The following is a 22,437-nucleotide window of genomic DNA, read 5'->3' on the forward strand; positions in this document are numbered from 1 at the left end:
CAGCACCACTTGCCCTGCTTTAAACAGGCTTTTTTTCTTTTATGAGACAGTCTCACTTTGTCACCCTCAGTAGAGTGCTGTGCTGTCATAGCTTATAGCAGCTTCACACTCTTGGGCTCAAGCGATCCTCTTGCCTCAGCCTCCCAAGTAGCTGGGACTACAGGTGCCCACCACAGCGCCTGGCTATTTTTTTTTAGTGACGGGGATCTTGCTCTTGCTTAGACTGGTCTCAAACTCCTGAATGCCTCCTGGACTAGCGAACCTATCACTTCTCTGCTGACTGGATTTTCTTTTTCAGAGGGAAAATGGTCCCCGAGGATCTGGAGCAGCAGATCATTATGGCCGAGGCTGAGGTGAGTGAGTGAAGGGTCCTGAGGTGGTGGAGCAGGGCGTGTCTGTCCCCTTCAAGAGGGTTGTTTGGGCTCACTGTGCTGGACGCACTGTTCGTGTCTTTCCTGAGCTCCATGCCCACTGTGGGGCCAGGACATTGGGCTGCTCTCAAAGCCTCTGGCAGTTTCTAAGGGGCAGGATCGAGCTGCTAAGGGAGACCCAAGCAGCACTGTAGGGAGAATGCTGGGGGCCTGGAGTGTGGTGTGGGCTGGGACAGTCTGTGCAGGGGACCTGAGGAAGATGAGTGAGCCGTGGTAGAGGGTACAGCTGGGTGTGTGACTGTTGTAGTTTCTACACATATCTGTCTACTGCTTCAGAGTTCTGCTGCTAAGAATTTGAGCTATAAATCATCGTCACAAGTGCATGGAATTATATGCATGAAAACATTTCCTGGAACAAAGTGTAAAATTTTAAAAAAATGTAAATGTCCATCAGTAGCCGGGCACGGTAGCTCACGCCTGTAATCCTAGCATTCTGGGAGGCTGAGGCGGATAGATTGTTTGAGCTTGTGAGATTGAGACCAGACTGAGAAAAAGCAAGACCTCATCTTTACTAAAAATAGAAAAACTGAGGCAAGAGGATGGCTTGAGCCTGAGTTGGAGGTTACTGTGAGCTATGACGCCATGGTACTTAACCCAGGGCAACAGCTTGAGACTCTGTCTCATAAAGAAAAAAAAAAGTTCATCAGTATTTAAAGTTCATCAGTATATAAAGTAAGTTATGATATATCTGTGTGTGTCTATTTCTTCCTCTGTAAAATGGGCGTAATACGGAACTTGCCGCATAGGGTTGTTGCAAGGATTAAATGCATAGGTAAACCTCTTAGAAACTATACCTGGCACATAGATGCCTTATAAAATATTAATTCTATTGCTGTTTTTGTTATTGTTAATTATTATTACTAGAAAACTGTATAGCCAGGGCGGCGCCTGTGGCTCAGTCCGTAGGGCGCCGGCCCCATATACCGAGGGTGGCGGGTTCAAACCCAGCCCCAGCCAAACTGCAACCAAAAAAAAAAAAAAATAGCCAGGCGTTGTGGCGGGCGCCTGTAGTCCCAGCTACTTGGGAGGCAGAGGCAAGAGAATCGCTTAAGCCCAGGAGTTGGAGGTTGCTGTGAGCTGTGTGAGGCCACGGCACTCTACCAAGGGCCATAAAGTGAGACTCTGTCTCTACAAAAAAAAAAAAGAAAACTATATAGCCATTTAAAAGAATAAGGTAAGAATATACATATATACTAACATGAAAATATCTCCACTATATATATTAAGTATGTATTGCAAGTTGCAGTATAGACTAGACATTATGAGCCTTTTCTTTTTTTGAGACAGAGCCTCAAGTTGTCACCCTTGGTAGAGTGCCGTGGCATCACAGCTCACAGCAACCTCCAGCTCCTGGGCTTAAGTGATTCTCCTGCCTTGGATTCCCAAGTAGCTGGAACTTACAGGCGCCCGCCACAATGCCCAGCTATTTTTTGGTTGTACTTGTCATTTTTGTTTGGCAGGCCCGGGCTGGATTTGAACCTGCCATCTCTGGTGTATATGCCTGGCACTTTAGCCGCTTGAGCTATAGGCGCCGAACCTATGAGCCTATTTTTATTATTAGAATAGTATGTATATATATTTATTTATTTATTAGTTTTTGGGGTTTTTTTTTTGAGACTGAGTCTCACTCTGTTGCCCTGGGTAGAGTACCATGGTGTCACAGCTCATTGCAACCTCAAACTCTTGGGCTCAAGTGATCCTCCTGCCTCAGCCTCCTGAATAGCTGGAACTACAGGCTCCTGCCACTGTGTCTGGCTAGTTTTTCTATTTTAAGTAGAGACAGGGTCTTGGTCTTGCTCAGGCTGGTTTCAAACTTCTGAGCTCAAGCAACCCATCTACCTCAGCCTTCCAGAGTGCTAGGATTACAGGCATAAGCCACTGAGCCCGGCCATAGAATAGTATGTATTTATTGATATATGGATATTACCTCTGAGTAGCACTATGGGCAGCAATTAAAATAGGAGATTTTTCTTTCTATCGTATAAACTTTTTTTTGGCAATACCTTTATTGAGATATAACTTATTGGGATATAATTCATGTAACATATAATTCACCCACTTAAAGTATACAATTTAGTAGTTTCTGCTATATTTACAGAGTTGTGTAACTATTGTTACAATCAATATTAGAACATTTTCATCACCTGTGCAAAAGAAACTGCATGCTTTTTAGCCATCACTCTCAAGTTCCCCTAAACCTCTCAGAACTGTATAGCCAGTAATCTACTTATTGTCCATGGATTTGCCTGTTCTGAATTCTGGAGTCATGCTACACATGGTCTTTCAGAATGAGTTTTGTTACTTAGCATAATATCTCCAAGGTTCATCCAAGTTGTAGCATGTCCCAGTACTTCACTCTTTTAATGGCCAAATAATATTCCATTATATGGATACACCATGTTTATTTATCCACTCCTCAGTTAAGGGACATTTGGAATGTTTCCACTTTTTGACTAATGCTGCTATGAACATTTGTGTACAAGTTTTTGTGTTAACACGTCTTTTTCATTTCTTTTGGTTATATACCTAGGAGTGAAATTTCTGGGTCATATGGTAACTCTGTATTTAACCTTTTTATTTAACCTTTTTTTTTTTTTTTTTCCAAGACTGGGTATTGCTCTGTCTCCTGGGCTAGAATGCAGTGATATCATCATAGCTCACTACAACTTCCAACTCCTGGGCTCAAGTGATACTCCTGCCTCAGCCTCCCAAGTAGCTAGGATTACAGGCATGTACCACCACACCTGGCTAATTTTTCTATTTTTGTAGAGATGGGATCTCACTTTGCTCAAGCTGGTTTCAAACTCCTGGCTTCAATCAATCCTCCCACCTTCCCCTTCCAGAGTGTTCGGATTACAGTGTAAGCCACTCCACTGGCCTGTATTCAACATTTTCAAAGTGGCCACACCAGTTTACAATCCCACCAGCAGTGCATGAGGGTTCCGATTTCTCTACATACTTAGTAGCACTTGTTGTTATCTGTTTTTGAGTATAGCCACTTAGTGGATGTGAAGCGGCTTATTGTGGTTTCCATTTGCATTTCTCTGATGGCTAATGATGCTGAGCATCTTGTCATCTGTTCTTTTGGCCACTTGCATATTTCCTTTGGAGAAATGTCTATTCAGATCTTTTGCCCATTTTTTTTTTCATAGAGTTTTTATTCCAGTAAGGAATTTACACATATTTTATAAATACATGTAAAACAACTGTATGTGTGCTGTGAGCTCCATGTTCATCTCCCCTGTGTGCTGAAGCGACCACAGGGAGTCTGAGGGGTGAGGACATTAGGTTGCTGAGGGTAATACAGGAAAATTGACCTAGTCAGGAGGTGAAGGACTCAAGGAAGGCTTCCCTTAGAAGTGATGGTTGTAAAAAGAAAAAAAAAAAAAAAAAAAAAAAAAAAAAAAAAAAAGAAGTGATGGTTGAGCTGAGATTTGAAGAGAAAGACAGTTAACTAGATGGTGGTCATATGGGTGGATAAGAACATTCCAAGCTTGTACAGGAGCCATGGATGTTTCTGGAATTGAAGAAGTGGGGATGAGATAGCTTCCTTCCTTTGCCTGGAGAGTTTCCACTCCTGTAGCCTTCCTCATCCAGGGATACTTGCTTGGGGCCATCCCCACTTCCACTCTTACAATGATCAAAGGGTCATTTGGAATGGTGTAGAGCTGTTTCATTTTGCTGTTTTGTGACAATAATCAAAGGGCATTACTGCCTTTATTGAGAGGGAACCAGGGGTGTAAAACATCCTGCAATGTGTGAGGATGGCTCTACATGAAAAAGAATTAACTTTACCACCCAACATGCCAGTAGGGCCCCTGCTGGGAATCTATTGCCAGTTCTTTTCTGTGTGTGTGTAACATGAACTTTACCATCTTAATCATTTTTACATGTATAATTCAGTAGTGTTAAGCACACTCACATTGTTGTGCATTCTCCAGAGCTCTTTTTACATCGTTAAACTGAAATTCTCTACCATTTGAACAATTACTCCCCATTCTTTCCTCCACCCAGCCCCTGGCAACCAGCATTCTACTTACTGTCTTTAGGAATTTGACTACTCTGAATACCTCATGTACGTGGAATCATACAGGATTTGTCTTTTTGTGATTGGCTTATTTCACTTAGGGTAACATCCTCAGAATTCATCCATGCTGGCCAGATGTGGTGGCTCACACCTATGATCCTAGCACTCTGGGAGGCCAAGGCAGGAGGATCCCTTGAGCTCAGGAGTTCAACACCAGCCTAAGCAAGAGTGAGGCCCCATCTCTACTAAAAATAGAAAAATTAGGGCAGCGCCTGTGAGTAGGGTGCCAGCTCCATATACCGAGGGTGGCAGGTTCAAAACCAGCCTCAGCCAAACTGCAACAAAAAAATAGCCGGGCGATGTGGCGGGTGCCTGTAGTCCCAGCTACTTGGGAGACTGAGGCAAGAGAATTGCCTAAGACCAGGAGTTGGAGGTTGCTGTGAGCTGTGTGATGCCATGGCACTCTACCGAAGGTGATATAGTGAGTCTCTGTCTCTAAAAAAAAAATAAAAATTAGCTGGGTGTTGTGGCAAGCGCCTGTAGTCCCAGCTATTCGGGAGGCTGAGGCAGGAGGATTGCTTGAATCCAGGAGTTTGAGGTTGCTGTGAACTATGATGACATCATGGCAGTCTACTAAGGGTGACAGAGTGAGACTCTGTCTCAAAGAAAAAAAAAATTTATCCATGCTATAGCATATGTCAGAATTTCCTTCCTTTTTAAGTCTAATATTCCATTGTATAGTTTATTACATTTTCTTTTATACATTCATCCATTGATGGACACTTAGGTTGCTTCCATGTTTTAGCTATTGTGAATAATGCTTTCATGAACATGGTATACAAATATCCCTTGGAGACCCTATGTTCAATTCTTTTGGGTATATACCCACAAGTGGAATTGCTGAAATATAGTAATTCTATTTTTTTATTTTTTTGAGAAGCTGCCATCTGTTTTATATAGTGGCTATATAGTTTACATTCCTACCAACAGTGCACAGAGTTCTAATTTTTCTACATCCTTACCAATACTTGCTATTTTCTGTTATTTTGATAGTAGCTATCCTAATGGGTGTGAGGTGGTATCTCATTGTAGTTTTGATTTTCATTTCTCTGAAATGAAAGATGTAGAGCATCTTTTCATGTGCTTATTAGCTACTTGTATATCTTCATTGAAGAAATATCTATTTAGATCCTTTGCCTGTTTTTAAATAGGATTATGTATCTTTATTTATTTATTTTTGAGACAGAGTCTAACTTGTCGCTCTGGGTAGGGTGCCCTGGTGTCACAACTCACAGCAACCTCAAACTCTTGTGCTCAAGCGATTCTTTTATCTCAGCCTCCCTAGTAGCTAGGACTACAGGCGCCCACCATAGCACCCAGCTATTTTTAGAGACTGGGTCTTGCTCTTGCTCAGGCTGGTCTCGAGCCTGTGAGCTCAGGGAGTCCACTGGCCTTGGCCTCCCAGAGTGCTAGGATTATAGGCATGAGCCACCATGCCCGGCCCTTCTTTATATTACTGAATTGTAGGAAGTCTTCACTTACTCTAGATATGTCCCTTATCTGATATATGATTGGCAAGTGTCTTTGTTTATTCTATATGTAGCTTTTCACCTTTTTTTTTTTTTTTTGAGACAGAATCTCACTATATTGCCCTCAGTAGAGCAGCATGGTGTCACAGCTCACAGCAATCTCAAATTCTTGGGCTCAACCGATTCTCTTGCCTCAGCTACCCAAGTAGCTGGGACTATAGGTGCCTGCCATAATGCCCAGCTGCTTTTATTTTTATTTTTTGGCTGGGGCTGGGTTTGAACCCGCCACCTCCGGCATATGGGACCGGCGCCCCACTCCTTAAGCCACAGGTGCCGCCCAAGCCCAGCTACTTTTAGAGACGGGGTCTCACTCTTGCTCAGGCTGGTCTTGAACCTGTGAGCTCAGGCAATCCACCCGGTTTGGCCTCCCACAGTGTTAGAATTACAGGCATGAGTCACTGGCTTAATTTATTTTTAGATTGTTCATTGCTAATGTATAGAAATATAATTTTTGTATATTCTGTTTTTCTTTTTTTGGAAGAGCTCACAAACTGGTATCAGGTTTTTTTTTTGTTTGTTTGTTTTTTAAGACAGTCTGATTTTGTCACCCTTGGTAGAGTGCCGGTGCCATAGCTGACAGCAACTTCAAACTCTTTAGCTGAAGTGATTCTCTTGCCTCAGCCTCCCAAGTAGCTGGGAGTACAGGTGCCCACCATAGTGTCCAGCTGTTTTTAGAGATGGGGTCTCGCTCTTGCTCAGGCTGGTCTCGAACTCCTAAGCTCAGGCAATCCGCCCACCTTGGCCTCCCAGAGTGCTAGGATTATAGGTGTGAACCTCTGTGCCAGGCTGGTATCAGTTTTTCTTCAAATATTTGCTGGAATTCATCAGCAAAGACATCTGGGCCTGGGCTTTCCTTTGTGATAGTTTTTTTTTTTTTATTACTAATTCAGTTTCTATATAAACTTTGGCACTATTTGAATTTTTCAGTAGGATTTTGATCTTCTAGAAGACATTAAAATTTTTTGAGCATATGAGCTTTGGAAATAAGTAATTGGACAGATCTAGATTCAAAGTACAGCTCTGGAGCTTCTGCTTAGATACGTGAATCTCACTTTGAATCTCTGCCTGCAAATTAAAGAGTACAGTAACACATTATTGTAAGGTTCAAATGGGCCAGGTTGGCTTAGAACTGGGCCCAGCACCAGGCTCTGGGTAGTTTTTGAGATGACTCTATAGCCACTTTTTCCCTCTATATTTTTACAACAGGGTGCAGTGCCATTCCTGGTCAGTGCCACCTCTGGCACCACCGTGCTGGGGGCCTTTGACCCACTGGAGGCAATTGCTGATGTGTGCCAGCATCACGGGCTGTGGCTGCATGTGGATGTGAGTGGGACTTGGGGGTGGGGTGGGGTGGGCTGAGCTGAAGCCAAGGCCCACGTTGTTCCTCCTGCTCCACAGGCTGCCTGGGGTGGGAGCGTCCTGCTGTCACAGACACACAGGCATCTCCTGGATGGGATCCAGAGGTGCATACAGCCCCCTTCTTCCCAAATCTTGCCTTTCAAATCCTTGATCTGGAGAATAGTCATGGATTAGAGAGCTTAGAAAGGACTGGGGGAAGGAGGTGGTGGGAAGGGGACTGGAGAGATGCTTCACTGGGGCTGGGAGATCAGACATGGAAATTCTTCCAGACTAGTGGGGTGGAGTGAGACCAAAGTCCCTTTGCTGGGGATCTGAAAGAAGAGGAGGGTCTCTGGTTGGGCAGCTTGAGGAGAAGCCTCTGACTTGGCTTTGTTTCACCTCACTCAGGGCTGACTCTGTGGCCTGGAATCCTCACAAGCTCCTTGCAGCAGGCCTGCAGTGCTCTGCGCTGCTTCTCCGGGACACCTCGGTGGGTCCACGCCTGCCCCTGCCCCCCCCACCTTCCCCTCTCTCTGTAGCTCCATCTTCTTCTCTGTTCCACTTTAGAGGGGGTCCAAGCCTTACTGTGTTCTCAGATGTACCATCCCATCTGAAGCTGATTATCTGCCACCACCCTAACCTGTATTGGGCTCCCTCACCTTCCCAGTGGTCTGTCTTCATACAAAGAGAAGAGTTTCCAGCTTGAAGTTATAGTCAGAAGGATCCTGGGCAGAGTTTGGAAAGAACCCTGGGTGTTGGGAGAAAACATAGAGAAGGTTCTTAGTTAGCTGGCTGCCACCCTAGCAGTGCTGCCTAGTTCAGGAGAAGGAAAAGGGTGGCCTGAGCTAGGAACCGCCACACCACCCTGGAGGAAAGCCTGGTGGCGAGGCCAGAGTCTGACCATCTCCTTGCCCTACACAGAACCTGCTCAAGCGCTGCCACGGGGCCCAGGCCAGCTACCTGTTCCAGCAGGACAAGTTCTACGATGTGGCTCTGGACACAGGAGACAAGGTGGTGCAGTGTGGCCGCCGTGTGGACTGTCTGAAGCTGTGGCTCATGTGGAAGGCTCAGGGCGGGCAAGGCCTAGAGCAGCGCATTGACCAGACCTTTGTCCTTGCCCGGTAGGTGTGTGTGTGTGTGTGTGTTGGGGGTGTCCCAGTGACACTGTCCCGGGCTCCATCCCCTCCGTCTTCCCGTGCTCAGGGTTGCCTTTCTGTCAGTATCTCTCTGGCTCATTCTCTGGGGGTTTCTTCTGTTTCTGTGCCTTTCTTCCTCCACCTCTGAGTTCTCGCTCTCTGCTCACAGGTACTTAGTGGAGGAAATGAAGAAGCGGGATGGATTTGAGTTGGTCCTGGAGGTACGTCCCCATGCTCTTTTGCAGCCTCCTGCTTGGCAGGGCGAGGGAGACCCGTCCCTGTTCCTCCACTCACATCTTCCCCTTCCTCATTCCTCTCAGCCTGAGTTTGTCAACGTGTGTTTCTGGTTTGTACCCCCTAGTCTTCGGGGGAAGCAGGAAAGTCCGGATTACAGCGAGAGGTTGTCTAAGGTAGGCCTTCTCCACCCACTCTGCTTAACCCAGTTCAGGGGATTGATGCCACTGGCGTGGTCCCGCCCCTGCTGGCCATGCGTGGTATGGCGGGATGTCAGGGGAAGACAATGCCCACTGGTCTCTCTCGGAGTGGGTATGGGGAACAAGGCATTACTTCTGGGAAGTAAGAAGAAGGCAGAGAGGGGCATTACAGGAGGAGTCAGAGAAGTCCCAGCGTGCATAGACCTCTGTGCTGAGAGTTGGGTTGGGAGGCCAGGCGCAGGACAGATGTGAGGCAGAAAGATGACATTAGTGCCTTAGCTGGGACAGAATAACCTGGTCCATACATGCTTCCCAGAGGCAAGGAGATATGTCATGTAGATTGGTATGATCTGAAAGGACATGAGTGTTCTTGCCTTATGGAGTTGTTAATTTAGAAAACAAGAATTACCAATTTGAAACCAATGTGTTCTAGACAGTTTTTTTTCTTTAATTTTGGATTAATATGAGGGTACAAATGACCAGGTTACAATGTTTGCATTTGTAAGGTAGACTACCTTTTGCAGTTGTGTCCTGCACCCAATGTTCTGTGCAGTTTTGTAAATTACATGCTAGATTACAGAGCACAGATTAATATAAAAAAATTACAAGAATTAAGAGCAGGGAGGAGAAGGTGCTAAGACTTGAAGGCAGACTAAAGCAGTGTTGGGAATCAGAGCAGAGTCAGGATGTGGCAGAAAATGGCCTACATGACAGATTCCTGGAGATAGGAGAAATGGGGAGTCAAGTAGGAGGTAGAGAAGCTCAGGCAGGTTGGATGTGGTGGAAAATGTAAACTGGGCCAATGTCAGGGTCTGAGCAATGAACTCTACCCCGGAAGGTGGCTGGGTGGGAAAGAAAAGCATCTCTGGTAGCCAGGTGGCCGGGAACCCAACCCACTCCTCCCCTGACCCCAGGCTGCAGCTAGAGTCTCTTCCCTCCCACAGGTGGCCCCTGTGCTCAAGGAGCGCATGGTGAAGGAGGGCTCCATGATGATCGGCTACCAGCCCCATGGGACCAGGGGCAACTTCTTCCGAATGGTCGTGGCCAACCCTTCCCTGACCCTTGCTGATATGGACTTCCTCCTCGACGAGCTGGAGCGACTGGGCCAGGACCTGTGAGCCTGCTCCTCCTCACTCCACCCTTCACACAGAGTCCCTATGTTCCTCCCTGTGCTCTCCAGAACAGCCTTTCTAGGAAACAAAGTAGCCTTCACAATGTCTATATGCTTTGACCCACTAACTTTCCTCACAAAATATTTGAGAATGTTTAAATAAACGATAGTATAGCTGTATGATGGAATGTTATCCTGCCGTTAAAATTGTTAATAAAGGCTCGGCACCTGTGGCTCAAGCGGCTAAGGCGCCAGCCACATACACCTGAGCTGGCGGGTTCGAATCCAGCCTGGGCCTGCCAAACAATAATGACGGCTGCAACCAAAAAAATAGCTGGGCGTTGTGGCGGGTGCCTGTAGTCCCAGCTACTTGGGAGGTGGAAACAGGAGACTCGCTTGAGCCCAGGAGTTGGAGGTGGTTGTGAGTTGTAATGCCACGGCACTCTACCCAGGGCAACAGCTTGAGGCTCTGTCTCAAAATAAATAAATAAATAAATAATACATTTGTTAATAAAGAAAAAAAAAATTTTTTTTTGAGACCGTCTCATTATGTTGCCCTTGGTAGAGTGCTGTGGTGTCATAGCTCACAGTAACCTTAAATTCTTGGGCTTCCGCGATTATCATGCCTCAGCCTCCCTAGTAGGTGGGACTACAGGCGCCCACCACAACATCTGGCTATTTTTTTTTTTTGTAGAGACAGAGTCTCACTTTATGGCCCTCGGTAGAGTGCCGTGGCCTCACACAGCTCACAGCAACCTCCAACTCCTGGGCTTAAGCGATTCTCTTGCCTCAGCCTCCCGAGTAGCTGGGACTACAGGCGCTCGCCACAACGCCCGGCTATTTTTTGGTTGCAGTTTGGCCGGGGCCGGGTTTGAACCCGCCACCCTCGGTATATGGGGCCGGAGCCTTACCGAGACTGAGCCACAGGTGCCGCCCCCCGGCTATTTTTTATTTGCAGTTGTCATTATTGTTTAGCTGGCTGGGGCCAGGCCTGAACCCGCCAGCCTTAGTGTATGTGGCCAGTGGCCTACTCACTGAGCTACAGGGACCGAGCCAATAAAGAAAATTTTTATTGATATGAGAAAAATTAATGTTATGTTGGTTTGGCGCTCGTAGCAGAGTGCTTACAGCTCCAGCCACATAAACCAAGGCTCGCAAGTTCAAACCTGGCTTGGGTCAGCTAAACAACAATGACAACTGCAATAAAAAATAGCTAGATGCTAGAGGGTGCCTGTAGTCCCAGCTACTGGGGAGGCTGAGGCAAGAGAATCGCTTAAGCCCAAGAGTTTGAGGTTGCTGTGAGCTGTGATGCCACGGCACTCTACTGAGGGCAGCATAGTGAGACTGTAAAAAAAAAAAATATGTATATATATGTAATGTTATATTAAAAAGCTGGATATATTTATATAATATCTGAGCTATGTTCCAAAATACATAGGAAAAGACTGATAAAACAAAATATGCCAAAATCTTAATAGTTTTCCCTGGGTTAGAATAGAAAATTATTAAACAGACTCCCTTATACCTTTAGTGCTCCCTCACTTTTATTATGTAATGAATATGCATTCCTTTTGTAATTGGAAAATAATAAAGTTAAAATTTCAAATATTTTTATTTATTTCGAAGTTTATTACTGATATAGGACAAGTGGCATCCCAGCCAGCTCCTGGAGCTGGGGGGCACAGACTGACTGCCTCCACCTTGGCGATGTTGGTGTGGGGACAACAAGGAGCGGAACCAGTGGGCTGGAGGGTGGGCAGGGGGGTCCCACTTCCTAGGCCTGGGAATGAAAGAGATTGTAGCCATTCATTTGTGACCCAGACATGCCCCAAACATGTTCCAGACATGACCCAGACATGTCCCAGACATGGTGTCCCAGACATGCTAAATGTAACTACCAAGGGCCAGACATGTCCCAGACACACTAAATGTAACTACCAAGCCCGCCTAAATGTAACTACCGCCAGCCCCATGCAACTATATGTACCCATAGACAAAGAGCCTAGAGACAGAGAGAGGGAGAGAGAGCACTTTTCTCTCCTGACTCCAGTTTTTCCACTCTGCCAGGAGCTCTGGTGTTTTTGTCTTCTTTTCTGTAAATAAATCCTGTCTTACCACTGACCTGTGATCCGTGGATTTATTCTTCAAATCACCGAGACCAAGAACCTACTGAAGACGAAATTCCAGTATCATTACCTTTCAACCAAATAGTGAAGAACTTTATTCTTTTTTTTTAAAAAGCAGGTGTGTTGGCCAGGCACGATGGCTCATGCCTGTAATCCTAGCAGTCTGGGAGGCCTAGGCAGGAGGATTGTGTGAGCTCACAGGTTCAAGACCAACCTGAGCCAGCACAAAGAGTCTCTAAAAATAGCTGGGCATTGTGGCAGGCGCCTGTAGTCTCAACTACTTGGGAGACTGAGGTAGGAGAATCACCTGGACCCAGGAGTTTGAGGTTGCTGTAAGCTATGATGCCACGGCATTCTACTCAGATCAACAGAGTAAGACTCTGTCTTAAAAAAAAAAAAGGTGTAAGAGAAGCTAAATAGAGGAATAATTTTTTTCCAAAAAATCTTTAGTGGGCTGGGCGTAGTGGCTCACACCTGTAATCCCAGCACTCTGGGAGGCTGAGGTAGGTGGATTGCTTGAGCTCAGGAGTTCCAGATCAGCCTGTAAGAGCAAGACTTCACCTCCAAAAAATTGCCTGGGGTTGTGGCAGGCACCTGTAGTCCCAGCTTACCTGAGAAGCTGAGGCAAGAGAATCACTTGAGCCCAGGAGTTTGAAGTTGCTGTGAGCTATGACACCATAGCACTCAACCCCAGGGCAACTGAGTGAGACTCTGTCTCAAAACAAGCAAAAAAATCTTCAGTGGGGGGCGGTGCCTGTGGGTCAAAGGAGTAGGGTGTCGGCCCCATATCCTGGAGGTGGTAGGTTCAATCTTGGCCCCGGCCAAAAACTGCAAACAAAACAAAACAAAACAAATCTTCGGTGGGAAAGAAACATGTAAAAGTAGAATCACTCTAAAATTAATTGTACTTTAGCCAGGTGCCAGGTGGCTCACGCCTATAATCCTAGCACTGTGGGAGGCCAAGGCCAGTGGATTGCCTGAGCTCACAGATTTAAGACCAGCCTGAGCAAGAGCGAGACCCCATCTCTAAAAATAGCCAGGCATTGTGGCAGGTGCCTGTAGTCACAGATACTGTGGAGGTTGAGATGAGAATTGCCTGAGCCCAAGAGTTTGAGGTTGCTGTTAGCTATGATGCCACGGCACTCTACCAAGGGTGACAAAGTAAGATTCTGTCTCAAAAATAAATAAATAGGTTCAGCACCTGTAGCTCAAGCGGCTAAGGAGCCAGCCATATACACCAGAGCTGGCTGGTTCAAATTCAGTCCCGGCCTGCCAAACAAGAATGACAACTACAAAAAAAAAAAAAAAAGAAAAAAATATCTGGGTGTGTAGCGGGTGCCTGTAGTCCCAGCTACTAGGGAGGCTGAGGCAAGAGATTCACTTAAGCCCAGGAGTTGGAGGTTGCTGTGAGCTGTGATGCCATGGCACTCTACCCTGGGTGACAGCTTGAGGATCTGTCTAAATAAATAAATTAATTAATTTAATTAATTGTACTTTGGTGACATTGAAACAAAGTGGGCACTGTTTATATCTTGAGACCAGAGCCTCCTTATTCACTTTTCACTCTTAAAAAATTTTCACATACACAAGACTTTTGTTGTGTAATGTAAAGAACAGAAAAGTTAAAGACCAATAACAACAGCAAAAACAGCAAATCACTGATATGTCCCCTGGTATTGCTACTGTCTTTTATATAAAATCATCCATTTAACATTAACATCCTGGCTGGTAGTATTTCTCAATCACTTTTTGGGAAAGTGGCATTTGACCACACAAATTATGAAGAACAAGTGGCAAGTCCACCAGAACTTTTTGTTATTTCCAATTCCTAAAATATCATTTGTGAAAACAGTAATGTGGTCATGTAGAAGTCATCCAAAGTTACTCAAAGAGGCTAATACAGACTGTACAAACCAGAGCAAAAGAACATCCAAATCTCAGCCTCAATTATCTTGACCTTTTGGACAAAAAAAGCCTTTTTATTTATAAATGACTAGTAATTCCCCTATAAACTTGTTAGTCTTTTTCTTTCTTTTTTGAGGTGTGTGTGTGTGTGTGGGCGGTATAGGGAAGAAAGACCATGCCCTTCACAGAGAGGTAGGCCAGGGTCTAGAAAGCTAAGATACTGGGAGGGACATCTATGACGTGTGGCAGCTCTCTGAGGTTGAAGGTAAAGGGCTTTTTAGAAGAGTAGATGAGGGCGGAGCCTGTGGCTCAGTGGGTGGGTGGGTGGGCACGGGTCCCATATACCGAGGGCGGCAGGTTTGAACCTGACCCCAGCTAAACTGCAACAAAAAAATAGCCGGGTGTTCTGGCGGGCACCTTGTAGTCCCAGATACTCGGGAGGCTGAGACAAGAGAATTGCTTAAGCCCAGGAGTTGGAGGTTGCTGTGAGCTGTAATGCCACCACACTGTATCGAGGGCGACATAGTAAGACTCTGTCTAGGAAAAGTAGACGAAGTCAGAAGTTGACTGGCCCCTTGAAACTTCTTATACACCCTAGGTCCTCATGTGGCTATTTCTCTTCTGTTTATGATTTAAAAATCGGTGCCTGTGGCTCAGTTGGTGAGGCGCCGGCCCCATATACCGAGGGTGGCGGGTTCAAACCCGGCCCCTGCTGAACTGCAACCAAAAAAAATAGCTGGGCGTTGTGGCGGGCGCTTGTAGTCCCAGCTACTCGGGAGGCTGAGGCAAGAGAATCGCTTGAGCCCAGGAGTTGGAGGTTGCTGTGAGCTGTGTGAGGCCATGGCACTCTACTGAGGGCCATAAAGTGAGACTCTGTCTCTACAAAAAAAAAAAATCTTTTTAGGACCAGGTGTGGTAGCTCATGCCTGTAATCTCAGCGCACTCTGAGAGGCTGAGGAGGGAAGATTTCTTTGAAGCCAGGAGTTTGAGAGTTTGAGATCAGCCTGGGCAACATAGTGAGACACCCCACCTCCCTGTCTCTGCAAAAAAAAAATAAAAAAAAAATTAATCTGGGGCGGCGCCAGTGGCTCAAGGAGTAGGGCTCCGGTCCCATATGCCGGAGGTGGCGGGTTCAAACCCAGCCCCGGCCAAAAAAAAATTTAATCTGGTCAGAGAAAGACTCTGTCTCTAAAAAAAAAAAAACTCCAAACAAACAAAAACTTTTTTACTTCAAAATAATTTCAAACTTATAGATAAGTTGTAAGAATAGTTATAGAAACCTCCCATATACTCTTTATCCAAATTTGTCAATTGTTCACATTTTGACAAATTGTTTTTTTTTTCTTTTTTTCTCTTTATTCACAAAATCATTGTCAATGAGAAAACAGGGCAGACTAATAATGCAACTTGGATTTTCAGTCTCCCTCTTTCCAACCCAAATACTGGAATTTGACACTCTTTCCATAACATTCTGGCCATTAGGTTATCTCTCTCTCTTTCTCTCTCCTTCAGGGTCTTTTGCAAAAGGAAATATACTGCCTGGCATTCTAAATTATCCCTCATTTACAAATGAGACAGATGAAGTGGCATCTAAAAACCCTGGGGACGGTATTTTAAAAAACAAGACACTAATTCAGATTTTCTTGCTTTAATTCTTCTCTACATTACCACAATAAAATACTGAACAAAGTCCAAAAGATTACTGGTACACAGTAACAACCTATGAGTTTACAATAATGGGGATATCAGATCAGTGAAGTAACAACGAAAACGTTCCAGCATAAACAACTATTCACTATTCTATTTATAAAATATTGAAACCATCAAAACAGTTAAACACCCAGAAAATTCAAAGTAATATTAAATAATAATTGATAACTTTAAAATTCTGCAACAGCTTCAAGTATGTTCCACGTGACCAATAAATAAATAAAAACAATGAAATTTTGTTCAGTATAACTTCAATGAAGTTTTTTTTGATACAGAACTACACTTTTATTTATTTATTTTTATTATTTATTTATTTATTTATTTATTTATTTATTTTTTGAGACAGAGTCTCAAGCTGTTGCCCTGTGTACAGTGCTGTGGCATCACAGCTCACAGCAACCTCAAAATCTTGGGCTTAAGCGACTCAGAGAGACTCGGGCGACACAGGTCAGGACTGCCCTGTGGGCTGCTGTGTTAACCATAGCACAGTGGTTATGGTTATGGATGGTTGACTTGGCCCACTACCGCCACTTGCTCCTCTGCATGGTCATGGCCCGATGGGCCCTGTCCCCGCTCACTGGTGCCGGTGCCGGGTGGCCGCTGGGCCACAAGACCCGAGCCCCAGGACTCGGCCACTCACCTGCGCCGTGCACCGGAGAGGGCTTGACAAACTGTTTTATCATTTTCTCTCTATATACACTATACTCATTGATTTTTTTCTGAACCATTTGAGAGTTAGTTGCATATACTGTCTCCTTTTATCTCTTAATACTCTAACGCATATTTCCCAAGAACAAGAATATTCTCTTGGGCCGTACCTGTGGCTCAGTGGGTAGGGCGCCAGCCTCATACACAGAGGGTGGCAGTTTCAAACCCGGCCCCAGCCAAACTGCACCAAAAAATAGCTGGGTGTTGTGGCACATGTAGTCCCAGATACTCAGGAGGCTGAGGCAAGAGAATCGCCTAAGCCCTGGAGCTGGAGGGTATTGTGAGCTGTGACACCATGGCACTCTGCCCAGGGCGATAAAGTGAGACGCTGTCTCAAAAAAAAAAAAAAAAAAAGAATATTCTCTTAAATAATCATGGTACATTGGCTCTGCACCCATAGCACAGTGGTTATGGCACCAGCCATATACACATATACACTGAGGCTGGTGGGTTAGAACCTGGCCCCAGCCTGCTAAAACAACAATGACAACTGCAACAAAAAATAGCCGGGCATTGTGGTGGGCACCTGTAGTCCCAGCTACTTGGGAGGCTGAGGCCAGAGAATTGCCTAAGCCCAAGAGTTTGAGGTTGCTGTGAGCTGTGACGCGGCAGCACTCTGCCAAGTATGACACAGTGAGACCCTGTCTTAAAAAATCATCATCATCATCGTGGTACAATTAAATCAAATTCAGAAAATTTAATATTGAAACGATAAAGTCCATATCCCCAAATTGTCAATCGTTCCAGTAATGCAGTACAAGACCCAGTAGTTCATGGTCACGTGTTATATTTTGTTGTCCTGTCTCTTTATCTTTTTCAAAATAGTTTCTCCGCCTTTGTCATTAGTGACACTGACATTAACAAATACAGGCCAATTATTTTATAAAATGTTCATCCATTTGCTTTTTCCTTGTGTATCCTCATGACTGGATTCAGGTTATGCATTCTGGGCTGGAAACTTTAAATAAGTTATGTTGTGTTCTTTTACCAGGAGGCATGTCCCAAGGCCCAAAATGTTTATCTGCTCCCTATTGCTGGTGTTAATTGGATCAAGGTGCAAACTGGTTAAGTTTACTTATAGTAACCAATATTTAGTTACTATTTTTCCCTCTTGCAACTAATAAGCAATCCATGAGGCGGCATTTTGAAATTATGCAAATAATTCTGCTCCTCTTCTGAATTTCCCCTCCTAGACTAGTATCCACTCATGAGTCTTTCCCAAACCTATTTTTATGTCGTATTCTTTTTTTTTTTTTTTTTAAGAGACAGAGTCTCACTTTGTTGCTCTGGGTAGAATGGGTGGTGTAACAGCCCACAGCAACCTCTAGCTCTTGGGCTTGGGCCATTCTCTTGCCGCAGCCTCCCGAGTAGCAGGGACTACAGGCACTCACCATAACGCCCGGCTATTTTGTTGTTGTTGCAGTTAGGTTGGGCCCGAGTTTGAACCTGCCACTCTCAGTATATGGGGCCGGTGCCCTACTCACTGAGCCACAGGAGCCGCCTTTATGTTGTATTCTAATGGTTGTAAAATGGTGATCTTCTAACTCCAATATTCCCTCCTTTTTTTTTCTTTTTTTTAAGAGACAGAGTCTTACTTTGTCGCCCTCGGTAGAATGGAGTCACAGCTCACAGCAACCTCCAGCTCTTGGGCTCAGGTGATTATCTTGCCTCAGCCTCCTGAGTAGCTGGGACTATAGGCACCCACCACAATGCCCAGCTATTTTTTGTTGTTGTTCAGTTTCGTTGGGGCTGGGCTCAAACCTGCCACTGTCGGTATATGGGACCGGTGCCCTACTCATTGAGCCACAGGCACCCTCCATCCCTCTTTTTTTTTTTTTTTTTTTTTTGCAGTGTTTGGCCGGGGCTGGGTTTGAACCCACCACCTCCTGCATCTGGGGCTGGCGCCCTAGTCCTTTGAGCCACAGGCGCCCCCCCATCCCTCCTCTTTTTTTTATCACTTGGCATTAGACTGTAAAAAAGGGTCCCTGGTGGCGCCCTTAGCTCAGTGATTAGGGCACCAGCCACCTACACCCAGGCTGGTGGGTTTGAACCAGACCCTGGCCAGCTAAACAACAATGACAATTGCAACAACAACAACAAAAATAGCTGGGCGTTGTGGCAGGCGCCTGTAGTCTCAGCTACTCGGGAGGCTGAGGTAAGAGAATTGCTTAAGCCCAAGAGTTTGAAGTTGCTGTGAACTGTGATGCCACAGCATTCTACCGAGGGTGACATAGTGAGACTCTGTCTCACACACACACACACAAAAAGAGCTGTTCCTTCTTATTCATTCACTATTATTGTCAACATGGAGGCTTGTTTCATTCAATAGATAATAATTTGTTTCTATCCTTACTTATTTTTTTTTTAATTTTTTTTTTTATTGTTGCAGTTTGGCCAGGGTTGGGTTTGAACTCACCACCCTCAGTATATGGGACCAGCACCCTACTCACTGAGCCACAGGCACTACTCAATCCTTACTTATTTTAATGCTCAAATTGTCCCACTTTTGACCTTTTAATCTGGCTTCCATGTCCTTTTGACATGACTTTTTCTCCCCCCTCCCTTTTTTTAGAGACAGAGTTTCATTTTGTCACCCTTGGTAGAGTGCCGTGGTGTCACAGCTCATAGCAACCTCTAGCTCTTGGGCTTTGGAGATTCTCTTACCTCAGTCTCCTGAGTAGCTGGAATTACAGGCACCCACCACAACACCCAGCTATTTTTTTGTTGCAGTTTGGCCAGGGCTGGGTTTGAACCCACCACCCTCCGTATATGGGGCTGGCGCCCTACCCACTGAGCCACAGGCACAGCCCTTCTCCCCCTTTTTTGGCACTACCTTATTTCTTAGCACAATGAAAATGTTCCAGGCTTATCTTGCCCTTTCTCTGGCCTGGTCTTGAAACCAACCATGTCTTTAAGGAGCTCTGATTCTTTGTAGCAGAGGTTCGTACTTAGAAACCACAACTAGGCACCAGGTGTGGTCATTGCTACTGGGCATGTTCAGTACTTTCTTTTTCTTCTTTTTTCTGTGTGTGTTCAGTACTTTTAAAATGTAAACTAACATCCTTTTGGCTCTCCAGACCTTGTTGTGCTAAGGCAACCAACGCCCAGAGCTTTAAATGGGGCAAGGGAGTGATGTTCCCCTGGGACTAGCAGAGGTGCAGGGAAGAACAGAATGGATGGTAACCTCGGGAGGTGTTGGGGGTGGGGTACAGAGTTAGAGTGCTTAACTGACACACTCTCCTTTTTAGAGAGTTTTATTTATTTATTTAATTTTTTTGGTTTTTGGCTGGGGCTAGGTTTGAACCTGCCACCTCTGGCATATGGGACCAGCGCCCTACTCCTTGAGCCACAGGCACCGCCCTTTAGAGAGTTTTAAAATGTTAAGTGGAGATGTTAGGTTTTTGGGGTATTTTGCTATTACTATTTTTATTTAGCATTGCAATAGATGTGCTGGTCTGCACAGTAATACAAGGAAATCAAAGATGTAAGATTAGAAAGAAAGAAAAACTATTTGCTGATAATATGACTGGCTCTATAGAAAATCTAAGAGTATCTACAATCTATTAGAAAGAGTAAGAAAATTTAGTGGCTTGGCACCTGTGGCTCAAGCGGCAGGTTCGAATCCAGCCCGGGCCCACCAAACAACATTGACGGCTGCAACCAAAAAATAGCCGGGCATTGTGGCAGGTGCCTGTAGTTCCAGCTACTTGAGAGGCGGAGGCAGGAGAATCGCTTGAGCCCAGGAGTTGAAGGTTGCTGTGAGCCGTAATGCCACAGCACTCTACCCAGAGCAACAGCTTGAGACTCTGTCTCAAAAAAAAAAAAAGAAAGAAAATTTAGTAAGATTGCTTGACCCAAGATCAAAAATTAAAAATTGCTGCTTGGTGCCTGTGGCTCAAGCAGCTGGGGTGCCAGCCACATACACCAGAGCTGGCGGGCTCAAGTCCAGTCCGCCGCCAAATGACGACTACAACCAAGAAATGGCTGGGTGTTATGATGGGTGCCTGTGGTCCTGGCTACTTGGGAGGCTGAGGTAAGAGAATCGCTTAAGCCCAAGAGTTTGAGGTTGCTGTGGGCTGTGACTCCACGGCACTCTATCCAGGGCAACAGCTTGAGACTAACAAAAAAAAACAAAAACAAAAAAAATTAAAATTAAAACAAATTAAAAATTGGTAGAGACTCTGTCTCTAAAAAAAAAAAAAAAATCAGTGTGGTATTGATGTAGAGACCCAAAAAAATTAGATTAAGGAGGGTAGGTTTTGTATAAAGATGCAATGTATAGTTCTTGGAGTTCGAAGGCCAGGACAAGTACTCATCTGATATAACCTTGGCCTTTGGGCAGACTTTTTAAGCTGTATTTTATAAAGAAGGCAGCTGAGGCTGGGCAGAACTAAGGTTCTTGACAAAGTCACAAAAGTGTCTGTCTCTTAAGCAGAAGATATATTTTACCCCAAAGAGGAAAAAAATTTGTACAGACCACTGTTTCTCTAATTTTATCCTAATGAATACAATAATTCTGTGCTTTCTTTTCTAGACTGATATTTTGTCAGCTCTTTGAGATCCAGTTTCCACATGTTAGAAGAATCCAGTCAGTTTGATGACCTAGTTTGGAAAATATTCCTGGAGTTCCTTTTTAGCAAATTCTCTGGTGCCCACATAATTACCTTGCATATTTCCTTAATTTTTAGCATGTTATTTTAGCTTTTTTTGTAACTACATACACTTTCAAGTTAGTTCAGGGAGTTCAGTGTTTTTAATGTCAGCTGGAGGTGGTGTTGGTGCTGCTCCCTTCTGCTTGTCTAGACAGACTTGAGGATTAGGTACATCAGATATTGACACTGAAATTTTCTTTGGGGGAGATTTCAAACTACAGATTCAATTTCCTTAATAGATAAGGGGAATTCGGGTCTATTTTATCTTGAGTAAACTTTGGTAGTTTTGTCTTTTAAGAAATTTCTCTATTTCGGGTGGTGCCTGTGGCTCAGTGAGTAGGGTGCTGGCCCATGTACCGAGGGTAGTGGGTTCAAACGCAGCCCTGGCTAAACTGCAACAAAAAAAATGGCTGGGCATCGTGCCAGGCACCTGTAATCCCAGCTACTCAGGAGGCTGAGGCAAGAGAATTGCCTCAGCCCAAGGATTTGGAGGTTGCTGTGAGCTGTGACACCATGGCACTCTACTGAGGGTTAATACATGAGACTCTGTCTCAAAAAAAAAAAAAAAAAAATTAAAAAAAAAATTTCTCTATTTCATCTAAGTTGTAGGATTTATTAACATAAGTTTGTTTCCTTATTATCCTTTCTGTATCCATACAGTCTATAGTATTGTCACCTTTCTCATTCTTTTTTTTTTTGTAGAGACAGAGTTTCACTTTACTACCCTCGGTACAGTGCCATGATGTCACAGGACTCACAGCAATGTCCAGCTCTTGGGCTTTCGCGATTATCCTGCCTCAGCCTCCTAAGCAGCTGGGACTACAGGCGTCCGCCACAACGCCCGGCTATTTTTTGGTTGCAGTTTGGCCGGGGCCGGGTTTGAACCCGCCACCCTCGGTATATGGGGCCGGGGCTCTACCCACTGAGCCACAGGCACCACCCACCTTTCTCATTCTTGACATTGATGATTTGTGTCTTCTCTCTTTTTTCCTGTTCATTTTAGTTAGAAGTTTGATGTTGTGATGGGTGATTTTATGTGTCAGCTTTGCCCAAGCAAAGCTAGATAGCTGGCAAAACGTTATTTCTGTGTGTGTCTGTGAAGGTATTTCTGGAAGAGATTAGCACTAGGGAGGCTGAGGCAGGTGGATTACTGGAGCTCATGGGTTAAAGACCAGCCTGAGCAAGAACAAGACCCCGCCTCTAAAAATAGCCAGGCATTGTGGTGGGTGCCTGCAGTCCCAGCGACCTGGGAGGCTGAGGCAAGAGAATT

The 22,437-nt window shown here is 44.9% G+C and overlaps 1 protein-coding gene across 5 annotated transcripts in view; it reads left to right on the forward strand.

The window, feature by feature from the left end:
• Positions 1-11,678, forward strand: part of CSAD (cysteine sulfinic acid decarboxylase) — a 36,877-nt gene extending 25,199 nt beyond the window's left edge. For all 5 annotated transcript variants that reach the window (XM_053557258.1, XM_053557255.1, XM_053557257.1 and 2 more), the window contains 8 exons: positions 299-353; positions 7,254-7,370; positions 7,446-7,510; positions 7,794-7,875; positions 8,307-8,506; positions 8,691-8,742; positions 8,842-8,931; positions 9,900-11,678. In XM_053557258.1, coding sequence (XP_053413233.1) covers positions 299-353; positions 7,254-7,370; positions 7,446-7,510; positions 7,794-7,875; positions 8,307-8,506; positions 8,691-8,742; positions 8,842-8,931; positions 9,900-10,073 — 835 coding nt within the window. In that variant the 3' untranslated portion in view covers positions 10,074-11,678. The remainder of the gene's footprint in view (positions 1-298; positions 354-7,253; positions 7,371-7,445; positions 7,511-7,793; positions 7,876-8,306; positions 8,507-8,690; positions 8,743-8,841; positions 8,932-9,899) is intronic.
• Positions 11,679-22,437: the final 10,759 nt, after the last annotated feature.

Source organism: Nycticebus coucang, chromosome 12, assembly GCF_027406575.1.
Source record: "Nycticebus coucang isolate mNycCou1 chromosome 12, mNycCou1.pri, whole genome shotgun sequence".
Classification (NCBI taxonomy): Eukaryota; Metazoa; Chordata; class Mammalia; order Primates; family Lorisidae; genus Nycticebus; species Nycticebus coucang.